The sequence below is a fragment of the Zeugodacus cucurbitae genome, chromosome 4, assembly GCF_028554725.1.
Source record: "Zeugodacus cucurbitae isolate PBARC_wt_2022May chromosome 4, idZeuCucr1.2, whole genome shotgun sequence".
NCBI classification, from domain to species: Eukaryota; Metazoa; Arthropoda; class Insecta; order Diptera; family Tephritidae; genus Zeugodacus; species Zeugodacus cucurbitae.
Window position 1 is genome coordinate 44,918,358 of NC_071669.1, and position 17,267 is coordinate 44,935,624.

At 33.0% G+C, this 17,267-nt stretch overlaps 1 protein-coding gene and 2 non-coding genes across 4 annotated transcripts in view; 1 reads left to right on the forward strand and 2 right to left on the reverse strand.

The window, feature by feature from the left end:
- LOC105221093 (NAD(+) hydrolase sarm1) overlaps positions 1–17,267 on the forward strand; it is a 156,943-nt gene that overhangs the window by 21,378 nt on the left and 118,298 nt on the right. Inside the window, exons 2-3 of one of the 2 annotated variants that reach the window (XM_011197771.2) lie at positions 13,796–14,873; positions 15,742–15,869. In XM_011197771.2, coding sequence (XP_011196073.1) covers positions 14,066–14,873; positions 15,742–15,869 — 936 coding nt within the window. In that variant the 5' untranslated portion in view covers positions 13,796–14,065. Of the gene's footprint in view, positions 1–13,795; positions 14,874–15,741; positions 15,870–17,267 lie in introns of those variants that run through there. The other variant, XM_011197772.3, reaches the window with a different exon arrangement.
- Positions 1,514–1,596, reverse strand: Trnal-cag (transfer RNA leucine (anticodon CAG)). The gene has a single exon. It is a non-coding gene; the product is annotated as a tRNA-Leu (tRNA).
- On the reverse strand, positions 12,279–12,350 carry Trnae-cuc (transfer RNA glutamic acid (anticodon CUC)). Its single transcript has one exon. It is a non-coding gene; the product is annotated as a tRNA-Glu (tRNA).

Sequence of the window (17,267 nt, forward strand, 5' to 3'; positions counted from 1 at the left end):
AAGGCAAAGGCCGATTAATTGACCAATTAACTCCTGTGCGAAAAGTCTATTAGACAGTATCTATAAAAGGCTTATGAAGTTATATTCAATATGGATACCACTATTTATGTCTGCAATCTGACTTCGTATAAAGAATAGTTTTTCGTATATAGATAGTCTAGATTGGCTTTCAAATCAATTTTGTGTCAATTAAATACTATTGAGTAATTTTTGAATTTAAATTGAGAATAATTAAGGCTTAATAATTCACTCTTAATTGTCTAATTGGTGTTTTTTTCGATATAGTATTCAAGTTGTAAATGGTTCGAGGAAAACTCCTTTTTTGCTGAATATAAATAAGTGAAAGACTTTTACGAATCTCTTGGGTATATGCATGTATATTGAATGCTGATGACATGTCAGCTGAATTCTTTTGTTAGCAAAACATTAATTACTATTGGTTAATTTTAATTGAATCTTAATAGAATCATCAATCTAATCAATCATCAAAGAAAACATTTTTAACATTTTATTTTACTATTCCACTCATATAAATTTTATTTTACACTCCTAAAAACACCCTTTATTATTTTCAGAACGAATACTTTTATGTCACTTTGTCATACTGTCAGTTGTTGCATTTGTATTATAACGAGCGCAATCAGTGATTTGATTTCTATTTGAAGTTAATTTGATTTTGATGAATAAAAATTGCATATAAATTTGCAATTACTATATTTAAAACAAAATAAATGGCAAACAGTGCAAGTGAGCTACTTACGATTGACTCGCGCTGTGTGCACTGTGAGTGTGTCTACTATGTGCGGTGAGGCCCCTTTTTACGTTGCTAACAAATGGCGGCGGTTTGTTTGACCCATTAAAAGCTGATGAGATTTAATTTTTTACGCTTTTGGAATTTAAATACAGACACACACAGATTTTTATGAAAAAAAAAAAACAATTGAACCATGTGTGTAGGTATGTGTGCGAGTATGTTCACTTGGCTGTAAACAAATTCGCTTTCATTGCGGCTTGAACATTTCAAGTTCGTTTAATTAAGCTAAATCGTAAAGCTAAGATTTTAATTAGATAAGCGCTTAAATGCAACAATGTTTAGCGTATTAAGTGTTCGCTCTTCACGCATAATTTTGATTATATAAAAAATAAAATAAAGTGTATATACATGCATATGTACATTTTGTACGTTCATCTATATATTAGTACATATATAATCGGACTTAACCTTGTACAAGGTTATATGAAACAAAAGGAAGATTTAGTGAGATAATTAAATGCACTTTTACAAAACAAAAACTTAAGCCAAGAAGTTAATTAAATGCAATAAAATTTACTACATGCAACACATATAAATGCTTTACAAGGTCATATAATTGAGCTAAACTAAAACTTTAATTAATTTAGAATATAAAAAATTTTATTATAATTATTTAAATATCAGCTTAAATGCTTGTCAAACAAAAACAATAAATTAAATTAAAATATATAAGTAAAAAAAAAATAATAAAAAGTAATTTGTCAGAAGTGGGATTCGAACCCACGCCTACAGAGTAGACTGCGACCTGAACGCAGCGCCTTAGACCACTCGGCCATCCTGACACTTGTCGAATGTTGGCAAAATGACACTCAAAAGCACGAAGACACTGCTGAAAAGTGCATCAAAATCGTTTTTATTACTTTCTAACCCATTTTTGCGCTTACTACGAGGGAATTGAGCGAATTCTATTTCTATTTTTACTCGTATATTACGGAAAAAGTTATAAACAAATAAAATAATTATAGAAAGCTAAAAAGAATAAAAAATTTAAACTAAATACACATACATGTAGGTTCAATTGGCAACTTGACTTTCCTTTATTCAGAAATATTGATAATTTCTATCACTAAAATATGTATTTATCTTATAGCACCTATAACACTGCTCAACATCGGTTGGGTATTGGTCTGAACTATACATAAGTCAAAAAATTGCATTCTCCGATTTCTGAAGTTAGCTTTCAAATTCGAAATATTTGGTTTCGAAGTTCGAAAAAAGGGCTTTAAAAAAAATATTATTAATTATAGGATATAGTCCCTAAAAATCCAAAATATGTAGGGATATAATCTGCAATTTTTTCATAATTTAATGATGTTTAAATTTTGTTGTTCAAGCTTATATAGATAGGACATATAGGAGATTGAGACATCTCAAATATATATGATGTTATAAACTTGTCGATTAATCTGAATCGACAATTTTGTACCCTACATGGTTTTAAAAATCCTTTCCGTAAAGTTTAAGCGAGTAACCCCATTAAATACTTATTTAAGAGTTTTAGGTAACTTGACCTTGACATGTCGAAAAGCCTAGGAATACTTTCTTTTACATTAATTTTCTCAAGCATTAAATCACTACTATAGTGAAGCCCTCGAACCACATGTAGGGTCATTACGATAAATTCCGGAAGAGATTTTTTTTAGTTTGGGAAGTCATTTCTATACTGTAATCGAAAAAGTAAGGGATATTTATTCTTTTAATTTTAGTGGAATCTGCATTCCCATAATAATTTGTTTTTCGAGCAAGGTCTTGTTCGGAAATATACACATATCCTCCTTTAGCAGATATAGAATGTGCATTAAAAGAGAGGGGCGCATGTATGGAAAGAACTAAGGGTACAAAATAAAAAAAAGGTTAACTTCGGCTGTGCCGAAACTAATATACCCTTCACAGGTGCATTTCTTTTAGTAACTATGTGTTTAAGCAAATCTAAAGGCGTAAGAAAAAGTAAGTAAAAAAAAGCGAACATTAAGGTTATATAGTTAACCGATCTGAACAATTTCTTCGGAGATTATATTATTACCTTAAGCAGTAATCCATGTCAAATTTCGTGAAGATACCACGTCAAATGCGAAACTTTTCCATACAAGCCCTTGATTCCGATCGTTCAGTTTGTATGGCAGCTATATGCTATAGTGAACCGATTTGTACAATTTTTTCGGATATTAAATTATTTGAGCAATAACTCACACCAAATTTCGTGAAGATATGTAGAAAAACGCGGAAGTTTTCCATACAAGCTTTTGATTCCGATCGTTCAGTTTGTATGACAGCTATATGATATAGTGGTCCGATATCGGCAGTTCCGACAAATGAAGGACTAGTTCGTATATATACAGACAGACAGACGGACGGACAGACAGACGGACATGGCTAAATCGACTCAGTTCAATATATGTACTGATCATTTATATATATACTTTATAGGGCCTCCGACGCTTCCTTCTGGGTGTTACAAAATTCGTGACAAACTTAATATACCCTGTTCAGGGTATAATAAGAATTTTCAAATTAGATTTACTCGCCAATTTCATGAAAGTCACGTGCCACTTTTCGCTTAAAATATTTTATCGAGAGCGTATAATTCACACATACATATACCCAATCATATATGGATCGCTCTAAGCATATAAATAAGTAATCAAAATTTAAAATATCACATTAAATGTGACCTACATAAGAATGAAAAATGTGTTCAAACGCCAGTGTTGTTAACTTACGCACATGTTCATAAATATTTAGTGGCAATATTTTATCAAACATATTGCACACCGCTGGCGTTCATGCCGCGGCGCTACCGCTTGGCTAAGCGCAGGCTTTGCCCACTGTCACTGACAATTAATCAACTGACGCGCGGTCACGCACTACAACTGTCATTTGTCACTAGTAAATGTCACACGAGCGGGTGTTGCGTGCGCTTCGTTGTTGCTATTGTTGTTGTTGTTCGCTAATTCGACGACGTGATAAAATTGGCGCAAAAAAAACATGACAAATAGAAATAAGTAGCAAATAGTGCTAGACCGCTAAAGAAAACTGAAAGTGTTTAGGTCGCGCCAAAAATTTGCAGTAATTTTGTTTTTCACTTGAAATTTCGCCCAAGTAAATTAAATTTTATTAAATTGGACATATACGAGCGACGAAAACGTGATATTCGAGAGAAATTGTGCAAACAAAGTCGATATAAATGGAAAAAAAAAACAAATTCGATAAAATTAGCAAACAAAGGCAACCGCAATGGGTATATGTATATAAAAGTACTCGTTTGAAATATGTATCTGGTATGTAGCGTTTAGTGTTCAAAAATTTATAACCAATGCACAACTGCTGAATTTTTAAATTTTACGTACATACACTATGGACAAAAGTTTTCGTCTTAATGCTTACTTACGCTTTGAAAGTACGCCACGCCCAGAAAATAATCGAAACTACATATTTGTGATTTTTCACAGATACAGAATTAATATCCAAAATTTTAATATAATCCACATTTTTAATATACCTACTAATTCATGCGAACAAAAGTGTTCATCAGTACAGATCATTATATTTAAAAGTCTAATAGCCTTTTCGCACAGGATCTAGTTGATCAATTAACGGACCTTTGCTCGATTAAGCCGCTGATTTAGAACGATTTACTACACAAAATAAAACTTTCATTTTTCTACATTAATTTTTAATCGAATTATAATCGAGTTGAAAATGCAATGCAACTACTTACGTATACTTATTATTTGTAATTACATTACGATCCTTTCTACGAGTGTATGTATTTGTTTTTGAATAAAATAGCAGTAAACTACTCGAAGGTAGATAGAAAAGCAATCAGCTGTTGAAATTTACTAACTTCTACTCGATTATCGAGTAGCCGGCAGTGCAAAGGACAAACAAACCTCGTTTCTCAATTAAAATTTTAATTAATTGGGCTGTGCGAAAAGGCTATACGCAAACTATAATCAAAAAATATAAATTAAGTTCCAAATATTTACGCAAAAAAATAATTAATTTCTTAAATAGAAAATTTGCTACCAATCGCCGAGGAAAGAGACGGAACCTTATTGTTAGATATCTGTAAGTGTATAAAACGTTATCCCTACTTCCAGCACTGTTGAATTAGAGTCTGAATTTTTAAATTTACAAACTTTTTAATTTTTTATTCCCAAATATAGTTTCAGTCACAAGAAACAGAAGAGATTGAATAGTTTTCTGAATTCTACTTATGTGCACGATTTTATCCGATGTCTAAATTTTGTAAATAATATTTACAGATGGACAGTAGACAATTTTTCATCTCAATGATAGGTCTTTGCTGATGTTTTTAAAGTCAGAAATAAATATTTTATAAAAGTTTTGCTAAGCCATCTTTCATTAGAATCGAAATTTTTGGGGTTTAGACTATATAATGAGACTTCATTGATGGTGAACATCTTGTTGTAAATTTTACTCAAAGAAAAAATTAAAAATTAATACTAAATGACTTACAAAATACATTAAAAACGATGAGCACACTGTTCATATTCCCTTAAAAAAATCGGTGTCTAAAGTCGTATTTTCAATTCGAAATTTTAATAATTTTGTTTTGGGATTACTACCTCAAGCAGGGAAATTTGAAATGTAACCCATAAATTCGGCAAAAAGTTTAATAGAATAACGAAAATTGTCATATATAGTATATGAGGTAATTCCTGAACCGATTTCATTCATTTTCATCAGCAAGGTACACTATATCAAAGACTCACTTAATTTTCTTAAGATAGCTCACATATTAACCAATACATATATGAGGAATAAACTCACCGTATTTTTGAAAAACCTATAATTAGGTATATGGGAGCTAGGAGAAGATACTTTTGAAAAGGTTTGAGGTATATGGAGATGTTATGACCCGATTTTAATAATTTTTGGAACTGAGACACACTATTAGAAGAAAACATCTTCCTCTGAATTACATTAAATTATCTGAGAAATTTACCCATATTTTCGGTTAAAATTTATCCTTAGGCGCTGAGTTCAACATGTTCGATATCTGGGGCCTTGGAAAGTTATAGTCCGTTTTCGACAATTTTTTCACAAGTGAAGCCAGAGATGATATGCACTATTTGTGTAAAGTTTTATTCCGCTATCTTCATTGGTTCCTTATGTTTACATTATAAAGTGAAGGAATCAGATGGAATTCAAAATTGAGTTATAAGGAAAGTAGTCGTGGTTGTGAACCAATTTCGCCCATTTTTTGTGCGTGTTATCAGGGTGTCAAGAAAATATTATATACCGAAATTCATTCGAATCGGTCGAGTAGTTCCTGAGATATGGTTTTTGACCTATAAGTGGGCGATGCTACGCCCATTTTCCATTTTGTAAAAAAGTTGAGTTCAGCTCCCTTCTGCTATTTCTTCTGCAAAATTTAGAGTTTCTGTCGTTTTTCGTTAGTGAGTTAACCCATTTTTAGTAATTTTCAACCTAACTTTTGTATGTGAGGTGGGCGTGGTTATTATCCGATTTCAACTATTTTCATGGTGTGTGGTGGGGTACGTAAGAGAACCGACTGCAGAAAGTTTGGTTTATATAGCTTTATTGGTTTGCGAGTTAAATACAAATAACCGATTTGTGGGCGGGGCCACGCCCACTTCCCCACAAAAATTACATCCAAATATGCCCCCTCCTAGTGCGATCCTTTATTCCAAATTTTACTTTTATAACTTTATTTATGGCTTAGTTATGTGTTTTTGGTTTTCGCCATTTTGTGGGCGTGGCAATGGTCCAATTTCGCCCATTTTCGAACTTAACCTTCTTATGGTGCCAAGGAATATTTGTGCTAAGTTTCGTCAAGATATCTTAATTTTTACTCAAGTTACAGCTTGCACAGACGGACAGACGGACGGACGGACAGACATCCGGATTTCAAATCTACTCGTCACCCTGATCAATTTGGTATATATGACTCTATATCTCACTCTTTTAGTTTTAGGTGTTACAAACAACCGTTATGTGAACAAAACTATAATACTCTCTTAGCAACTTTTGTTGCGAGAGTATAAAAATCCCCTAAAACAGACCGTCACTTGGGATCACCTCCTTAAGAAAGTGGGGTTAAATGATGCGGTTAGCATTTAAGCAAAATACAACTTTGTAGATCTTGACAGGATATTTTATTTCTTGATGAGAGAAGAAATTATTAAAGTCTTGGAATTCCTGCATCAATATCAGAAGAAACTGTATTCAACTCATAAAACCATAGGTACCCCGTGACTTGAGTACACAAATTGAGTTCCCCTACACGAAAACCATTTCTTTAGAAATTCTTGTTTTCTTTATATTTAATTACTACATCACGCTTGCTTTTGTCTTTATTGTTTGCATTTCAGCTTTTTACGCTACTTTGGCGTGTTGTCAAAAATTATCAAAGCGAAATGTCAGCGCTTTGCAAGAACGTGACAAATGTGAAATGTTTAAATTTTTTTCAAATTCACAGCTGGATTGCAGCGAGAAACTCGCGACAGCCAGCGGGGGGGATAATCATTAAGCAGATTCGGCTCATTAATCTGTTTCAACCGAAAGCATGTGCTCTTTTGTGGTGTATTTCTTCACTTTTGTTTTGTTTGCTGCTTCGAAACATGCACTTGTGAATAGAAAAAAATCAATAGAATTTGAAAAGTCTTATTTTATTCTTTATTTCTACAAATATGTATGTATGTATATTGTGTGTAAGCAGGCAGAAGCTTAGTGCAAAGTCCCAATAAAAGCCAGATTAATGGGTGTCAATGCGAAAGGTTACCGCAATAAAGCGGTAAAGAGCACAATAAATTTCTCAAATTACTTTGGCAAGCGGCGATTTGATTGCCCGCCAAGCGCAAAGCATTTTTTATGTTAAACTCAAATAAATAAATAAACAATTAATAAAAGTAATGTGCATGTGTTTTACCTTGACACATTTTAAGCGTTTCAACAGAATGAAAAAAAACTACGAAAATGAATAATAAAATATGCCTGCACATTATTCTGCTGCACTGTAGTAAATCATTTGCACATTTAATTAAAAAATTCGCAATTATGCAAATTTTATGTAAACAAATAAGCAAACTTCAAAAAAAAAAATGAATTACAATAATTGGAAAAATTTAAATATTTATAAGCTGTAAGTTGAAATGTTATTAAGGCTGCCGGTAGCTCACGGATTTTCAAAATCGTTTGTATGTACACACTGTCACTATTATAATAGAATTTACGCGCCAGAGTTGCCACATTTTATTTAATCAGCAATGAGGAAGATGAAAATTGTGACTCACAGCGTGTAAAGCTATTTTATAAAAAATAACTCTGGATATACCCACTGAGTGAAGTCGATTGACATTGAGAACAGCAAAGCATATGGGTTGACTTTTCCGGTGATTATCCAAATTTTGGTATCATAAAGAAATATACACTCTTAAAGCTATTCAGAGATCAAACCAGACTTTTCTAAATGACTGGAAAGGAGCCAGATTTATATCTATTCAAGAATTAGCAACTTCAACTTCCTCAAAATTATTTTGGATCTATTATTTATTTTTTCCGTCGCTATAAAAACTACAATAGATTTTAGTATACTATTCTAATGAAGATTTGGTAATAGTATGTTTACATATGAAAATAATCTCGTTCTAAGCTCGTTCAATAATCTAATCGTTTACATATAGACAAATGAGATTATCAATTGTCAAATGTGTTGCATTTGTTGTTGTATTACACATATTTCTCTCGCTGTCGGCCATTGTTGTTTACATTTTCATTTGACATTTCTCCTTTTCTTCGCAAAATTATCGATAAACCTAGGAATAACACCAAAAATCTAGTTGTATAAAACGAGATAATTTTATAATCTCGGATTATCCAGAGAGGAATTTTGTATGGGAAATCTCGTTTCTTAATTACAGATTATCGAGTTAAGCTCGTAAATGGAGATAATCTCGTTATATGTAAACATAGTATAAGGACTTCATAACGAAAGATTACATATTATATGCTTTTATTGAATCTTTCTTTGGGGTCTGCCGTCTGAATATATGTACATAAATTCCGAATTTAAAACGTATTCTTTACTAAATAAGAGTTATAGTAAAGATAAGTCAAGTGAACTTGGATAATGATGGAATGGATGGAATATAACTCAACCTCTATCCTTTTCGGTAAAAAATGTAACCAACGGAGCCCCGCACACTTTTCCTATAAATAGTAAAAAATGTCCCAATATTTATAAGTAAAACCCACTAAATTTATTAGTAAATATAACACAATTGGCAACCCTATATGTAATCGCCTTGTACGCACCTATGTAGCTATAGCCGCTTGAACGATGCAACGCGACTTCAGATACTAATTAAAGTTACTAACTCCGCATGATTTAACTAATCTGCGTTCAAAGTTGTCTACAAAGTGAGTGCAACTGCCAGACCCAGCAACCGGAGTCGCCCATAAGTCCGCATATACACATGTACACCTATGAGAAATAGTCGGTATTGATTGTTCGAAAGCATGACTTGAAATAGCGGTCATAATATTTTCATTTGGCATTGTGATTTATTCCATTAATCATTGACAAATATTTGAGAAAATATAGTAACTTAATTAAACATGTATATATGTATGTATGTATGTAAGCATAAAAGCATAAGAATATTAAGCAATTAACAAGTGCGTCCGTTGCCTTCACTAACTATTTGTGGATTAAAAAGGACGTCTGGTGTGGGTCAAGTAGAACTGCAGTAATTCTTTTGTGTAAGTATTATGCTCTTACAACATTCAAGTACACATTTGTATATTTACAAAGAGATTTACATATAGGCATAACATGAAACCCTGAACATAAAATGTAAATTACTTATTCTGCGAAAAAGTAAATGCTGTTCAGATTTTTTGACTTGAATTTGGAGTAAGAACCGATAAAATATGATACCAAAACCGAGTTTTCGTGAAAACTGTAATTATCTTCAATATCTATAAATCTTGGAAGATCTTACTTATAAACAGTTTATACATTTCTGTACTTTAGGTAGGTTCTCCATCTGGATTTAAAATGCACTGTTTCGATTACTCCTTCATCTTTCAGATACGTACAACGTCTTAGTTAAATAGAGTATATTAATTTTGAAATTTCAATTGAATAGAATCGCTTCTTTAAATATGTAAAGCTACTTTCTCCCGTTAAGTTAACAGAAATTATGGTCAAAAATTTGTATTATTCAATGGATCGTACAGAAATAGAAATAGAAGAGTTAATGGAGCTAACGAAAAAAAAAAGTTAGACCATATAATGTTCAAGTCTAAGTACCCAAACATAGACATAGTGGAACGAAATTTAGAATACAGATTAGAAAATTTAGGAAAAGATGAATCTGCAAAGACAATATTGAAAGATATACATATCGCTCATTTACTTGAATAGTGTCACAACTAAAAAAAGTCGATTTTTCAGGAGAGCGATTTAAAGTTTTCAATTGTCTCTTATTTAGCAAATATAGAAAAATTCCATAAGTTTATTGACAAATCTAGTGGCGTGTAATATATTAAATACAATGTTGAGCAGAAATGGACCAAATAGAGGTACCAATGCTTTTACTTGGGCATAAATGTGACCCATTTTGAATAATGTCGTTATTTGTGAAAAATATAAATAAATTTCGCTGTCATAAGTCAAATGTGTCGTTTTTGTTTAAAGAAATCAAATCTTTTCACCAATATCGTTGTAATACAAAATGTGTCGTTCTTTCTGAAAAGAAAACCAAATTCACTCTATGACAATATGTGTCGTAACACAAAATATGTCTCTCTTTCAGAAAAAAATCCATGCCTAATTCTGGTACAACTGAGAAAAAATAATGCAACCTAACAAGTTTAATAACGGAACATTCTTATTTCACGGATTATTTTTCTACGCATCGGAATGAAATTTTTATACAATATGGACGCTGAAATTGTGCAAATTTCTGCATACTCAATTCAAAAATCGTGTTTTTTGAGTTGTGACACTATTCAAGTAAATTAGCGATATATAAGTAGGTTAACTCGAACTTCTATAAGTCGAAGTTCTCCATAACTCGAATTTTTGAATTGGCAATAGAAATCAAATTTCATACAAATCACCTATCATAACTCGAAACTCTATAACTCGAGGTTTTTTTTGTGGATAATGGTGATTCGATTTAAGGAGGTACAACTGTATTTGACAAATTCAAACAAAAATGTACTAGGGAGTTGCCACCTGTTATGAAATTTGCATGGAGATATACAACTTTTCAATTATTTTGACGGTTGCAACTAATTAAGTTTTTAAAAACACATTTTTCAGATTACTAATAAAAAATCTGAAAATAAATAAATAAATAAATAGATAAACAAAAAATTAAGAGAATGCAATCTGGAAGTTTAGTGAACTAATTTTTAAAGAAGTTATAATTTTAAACATATTGATTTATAGCGTTCCCACCTAATATAAATAATTAAGTATGAAAATTTGAAACAATAGCACATTTTTTTAGTGATATAAAATTACTGGGTATGATATAAAATGATAATATTTAAAATGTAATGATTTTAAAAATTATATTTTAAGTTTAACAATTTAAATGTTTAATTTTAATATTCTCATTTAAAATGTTAAACTTAAAATTTAATTTTTAAAATCATTACATTTATTATTATTTTTGTAATGCTTTCCCCATGCGGTTAATTAATTGCAAATTTAAACAAGCCTAAATTTTTTTTTTCAATATTTCCTTATTTATTGAATCTGCTTGTTTATAAGCCTAACAACAAGTTATAAAATCTTAAATCTATTTAAAAGCTAGACAAGCTCAACCAAGTGATTGAGCTGTATTGGTGAAACGTTGTTCTTTAGTACGCAGGCATATCCCTTCTTTTTAGGCGTGTTTGATCGCAGGAATGTACTAAAGCATTAGCCAATGGGTTTGGGTGATCACGGAGTTTAGATAAATATTTCAATCTGCTGTCCTCTACTTCTTTCTTTACCATAGGGATACCAAGATCTTTATGGATATTTTCATTGCGAATGTACCATGGTGAGCAAGGGATTGATCTAAGCATTTTCGATTGGAACCTTTGTATTATATCAATATTAGATCCACAGGTCGTACCCCACAGTTGAATGCCATACATCCAAATCGGCTTTATGACCGCATTGTATAAAAGCACTTTGTTGTCTAAGCTAAGTTTAGAGTTTTTATTTAAAAGCCAATTTAAATTTGCAGCTATTATCTTCATGCACGTTATTTTAAGCCTAAATAGTTGGACATTTAATATGTGGTTGTGCTATTTCATAATAAAATATTAGATGAAATCATTTAACAAAACATGGTTCCAAATAATCTGCATTATGGTCTTTATTCCACCAATTTTTTTTTAAGAAAAGAATAACAATATAATTTAAAATAAAAAAATATTTTTAATTTAAGAAAAAATGTTAACAAAAATAGTTTTCCCATACCGGGAATCGAACCCGGGCCTTCCGGGTGAGAGCCGGATATCCTAACCACTAGACAATATGGGATACTTAATACTCGCACACTATGCGCTACATCAGGCGCTCTCGCAATAATATTTTAGTATAATATATGTATGTATATTGTATATTCATGAAAGTAAAAATATAATTAAATTATTTTTTATTTCTTTTACTTGCAGCACAAAGTCAGAAAACGGCGTCAACAAAGCGTAGCCAACGAGCAAACACTTGCAATACATTTGTGAATGTGCATATGTATGTGTGTGTGCGATGAAAACAGCACTACCTGCACGCCAAATGAAATGCGATTAATGGCGTTTCAAAAACAAATAAACAAAGAATAAATAAATAAATAAATAAGTAAGAAAGACGATAAAAATAAGCTGAAAGCAGTTGTTGCTGCATGGATACGTGTGTCTGTTTGTGTTTGTGTTTACGTGCCGTGAAACGAGCACAATTAATGCGCGACTCCCACGCCTGCGCGGTGACACCGCCGAATTGGGCGACAGTCATGCGTGGCGCATATGCCGCGAAACAATCGGACTCATCAGACGCCACCAACTGCAACGCCAATGTCACACCCAGCCATTGGCATTAACAACAACACCAACAAAAATGTCAAATAAGGCTAGTGCGAATTGTACTCCAATATATATTTGTATGTGTGTTTGTATGGGTATGCGACGGTGCATCCAAGCGTTGTACTTTATGAATAATGCAAAATTCCCTTTTAGTTAGTCGTGTGTATATATGTACATACAAAGATGACAATAAAAGTCAACAAATTTTGCATTTGCTTGAGTGCAGCGTTGACCACTGACATTTGGCAGCGTTTATTTTAGCGACTATATGCACACACACACACATACACATGTCCATATGTACATTCTAGTATATCTGCTTGCCTACGTGCCTTTGGACACGCCGCCGTTTTGGCGGCCCGCAAAATTACACTTTTACAAGGTGCCAAATGTGCGATTTCGTGCAATTCCTGTGCGTTGTTGTTTTTGTCTTTTGGTAGTGACAAAAGTGGGTCACAATTGGCGGCGGACAGTGGTGGCGGTCGCTAAGACAAAAAGCTTGTAAATGAAAAAGGAATTTCGCGCCAATGAAATGTGTGAAAAAAAAATATGAAAAAAATAAAAATAAATAAATAAATTGAAAATAAGTTAATACAAATAATTTAAAAATCACGACGCAGTAATTAAGAATTAAAAAATAAAACAAAAATTTCAGTGCGAAAGCGCTGAGTGCTAATTTGTGTTAGCAAGCCATATTTGGTGCTAAGAGTCTTTCGCTGCCAATGAAACTACAACGACGCACAAATAAATAAAATGAACAAAAATACATAAATAATTTGTAATTAATTTCGCAATGAGTGGCTACTAAAATTGTTAGAGGCGCGAACGTACGCTCCAAAGTGAACGCGCCGCTTCCAAAATATAGTGAGAAAGCCAAATAAATGAAATTATATTTTTTTTCTTCAACAGCGCACATAAAACAATAATCAAAAGCAGATTGTGCAAACAAATTTATATTAAACAATTACAACTAATTATAGCACGCGAGTGCGCCTAGAAGTTGTAAGAAAAACAGCAGTGCCGAAAATTCATTCATAAAATCAACGCTGAGCGCGGCGCTCTTTACGCACACCGCAAGCGCTCTCAGCAGCGCACACTCACGAGAGAACCAGAAAAAAAAAAACGCAAACAAGCAAACGCTCTCACCAACGAATTCTCCACGCGCTCGGCACGACGAAGATGCAGACCTCACATCTGGTCACGCCAGCGGCGGCGGCGGCAGCAGCCTCGAATACACACCACCATCACCTAAACAATAACAACAACAGCTACCATTACAATCCACTTTACCACAATACAAACCACAACAACAACAATAATAATCACCACACTATAAGTTATACACCACACGAGCAAAACAACATATACAACAACGTTCCACCAACTCACCAACACCACACTTCCGCCGCGGCCACCAATACTACCACCACGAATAACAACAATAACCATACACCAACAGCGTCGCATAAGTATGCGCCTGCACGTAGGCTAGCCGCACGCCAGACGCTGCGCTTGCAAATACCCAAACAACAGGGTGACTCGTATGGTGGCGCCTCTACAACGTATTACAAGCATTCACCTTCTCAGCTGCCGCCAGCGCCAATACTGAAGCGTCATCAAACACCTACACCAACAGCGGTCACACACCAACACCATTCGGTAGGGAATGCATTTCCGAAATCCGCTTCGCCGCTGGAGTCACATAAGCTGCCGAATGTGGTGTGCAACAGCGTCTCGCCTTCTTCGCAGTTGTCTTCCGGCTCCTCGCTGTACTACAATGGCAGCAATAGCGGTTTGTCCATACAGACAGCCACCGCCACACCGACGAGCAGCGCAAATAAGTTTCTCAACTTACGCAAACCGAGTATCACCTTGAATTCGGCGGATGTGCGTAATAATAACGGTAATAGTACTGGTAGTATTGGTAGCTGTGGCAGCGATCTATTCAGCTTCGCTAAGGAATTGTCGCCGTCGATGGACATGAGTGGTGAGTTACAGAAGTGATTGACATAGAATAATAACATTCTTGCTAAAGGTTAGGACAGATATATTAGGGAAGAAACAAGTACTTTGTCAGAGGGTCCGATCCTTGTCCATAGCAGCTCTAGCATAGATGGACTCACGTAGACACGTTTTTCTATGTTTAATTCCCTAGAAGTTCTTCCATTAATATTTAGTAAAGTTCTTGAACTTTGAGTAAACCATAAAGAATGATCCGTAACTAAAGAGAGGTAAGAAGACTATCTAGTACCAAGTCAAGACTATATTCTGATCTATATATGTAACTGTATCAGAATCGGATTTTTGTCTTGCCAATGATTGAGAAACTGGCCAGCATTACGTAGAAATAAATATTCCGTTACAATATTAGTTCTAATCTTATAGCGTCCTTAATCCATAAAGGTTTCGTCCGGTATCTGCTCGGTTATAAATAGATAATAGTCTTCTCAGCTGGCAATATCTTTTACTGAGATTAGGTATCATTATAAATTAGACACTAAAAGGCATTTACCTGTCTGTCTTACAATTTCAAAACTGCTCTGTATTTTGTGCTATATTCACATAATGGAAGTTTAAATATGATCCGTTTGTTATATGCTATGACACTGTACTATAGTGAAAAAAAGTCTCAGATAATCATTCTCATTTATCACAATCCATACATCGATAACCTCAGAGATAACCCACTCCATCTCTCTGTTGGGATTACTCTTTACAACTCTCCTCCGTATAATAGATAAAATCAATGTTTTGGTTAGCTCTATTTTATATAAGACTTTCTTACTTATGTATATGACAAATGATTTATTTTTATTTTAATTTCACTTTCTTAAAAAAGTATGTTTTTTATGCAGATCATTCACCAATTTTCGCCGAAATCGCCTCTTCAATATCACCTTCAACAAGTTCGGGTTGTTCACCCACACATCATATCAATCGGCTCTTCAGTTTAAGCCCATCAACAATGCGGAGTTATGGCAATGTAAGTAATTATTATAATTCTTCTCTATTAGATTTATATATTGTTTAGGTAATTAATGCCAGTTTGGGAAATTCAGTGGGGAATACAGTGAACATAGAATTAGATGCAGAAGGTTTTTTATTACCTGGTTTAAGAGAGATCTTCTAAGAATCTAGTGTGGAATACTACGAAAATATAAAGAACGAAATATGAAAAAGAAATACATAATCTAATTATAAAGTATGCGTAATCACATGATGGAAAAGAGATAAAGATTTTATTACATTGTGATCATCGGTCATATTGGTTAGTTCAAACTAAAAACCATATCATTAATCTAAATGAATATTTATAGAATTCTGGTATTTTAAACACATCAAATTTTATAAGAATCGATCTATAAGAATGTGATAATAAAATAAGCATTAAGGAGGTCATCCCATATGACGGCTTGTTTTTAGAGATTTTTTAGAATTTTTTTTTCAACGACCAGTAAATAGATAGATCTTTAAGATTATTATCATTTATTAACATATATTTCGACATATAAATTTTAAGCTAAAAATATTGTATTGTAACACCCAGACTCGGGAAAAATGGTCTCGTATCCTACACGATTCTGGCTGATTGGCTGATCGGTAAGAAGAAAATTTAGCGGCGTTTTAATCAGTAAGTTTAAAAGCATAGAATGTACTACGACCAAATTAATATATCAAAAATTGAGCTTTTGTTAGGCATTTGAAAAAAAAATGTGAATTTTGCGTTTTGTTTTTTAGTTTTTTGAAAAAATCGAAATTTTGGGAGTTTTTGAATTATAGTAGACCGTTACATGCCTTTATATGTGCTGAGTGCACTCAACAAATTTCAAGTCATTCGGTCAAGCCGTTTTTGATATACGATGGAGGAAAGTTTGGAAAACACAGTTTTGAGAAAAACGCTTTCAAACTTTCCAGCTGCCAACTCAGCGCTTCTAACAGTTCTTTCTTCTAACTGCTGTATCTTTAAAACAACTTCGAATTTTTAAAAGTTACTTTACTACCGAATTCGTCACATGTTAAGAAAGAAATTTATGAAAGTACAAAACAACAATTTTTTGAGTTCATCACATGGGATGACCCCTTTATCTACAGAGGCCATATTTCTTCGACAATTTTTGGAAAAAATTATAGTTTTCAATAAAATCACCAGTTTGGTTTTATCAATAGGAAATTTTTATGACAATACTTCACTCTAGATTTTTTCCAAGTTCCAAAATTGTTGAAAGCTTTTTTCGAACAAGAAATAAATATCCGCCTTAGAAACGATCCTGACGTCGAACGTAGCGTTAATGTTTTAACAAATTTGTAACCGATCCCATTGAATTCTATTATAATTTAAATTATGCAATTACTAATTTATTCAAAAGCACACCTGTTCCTT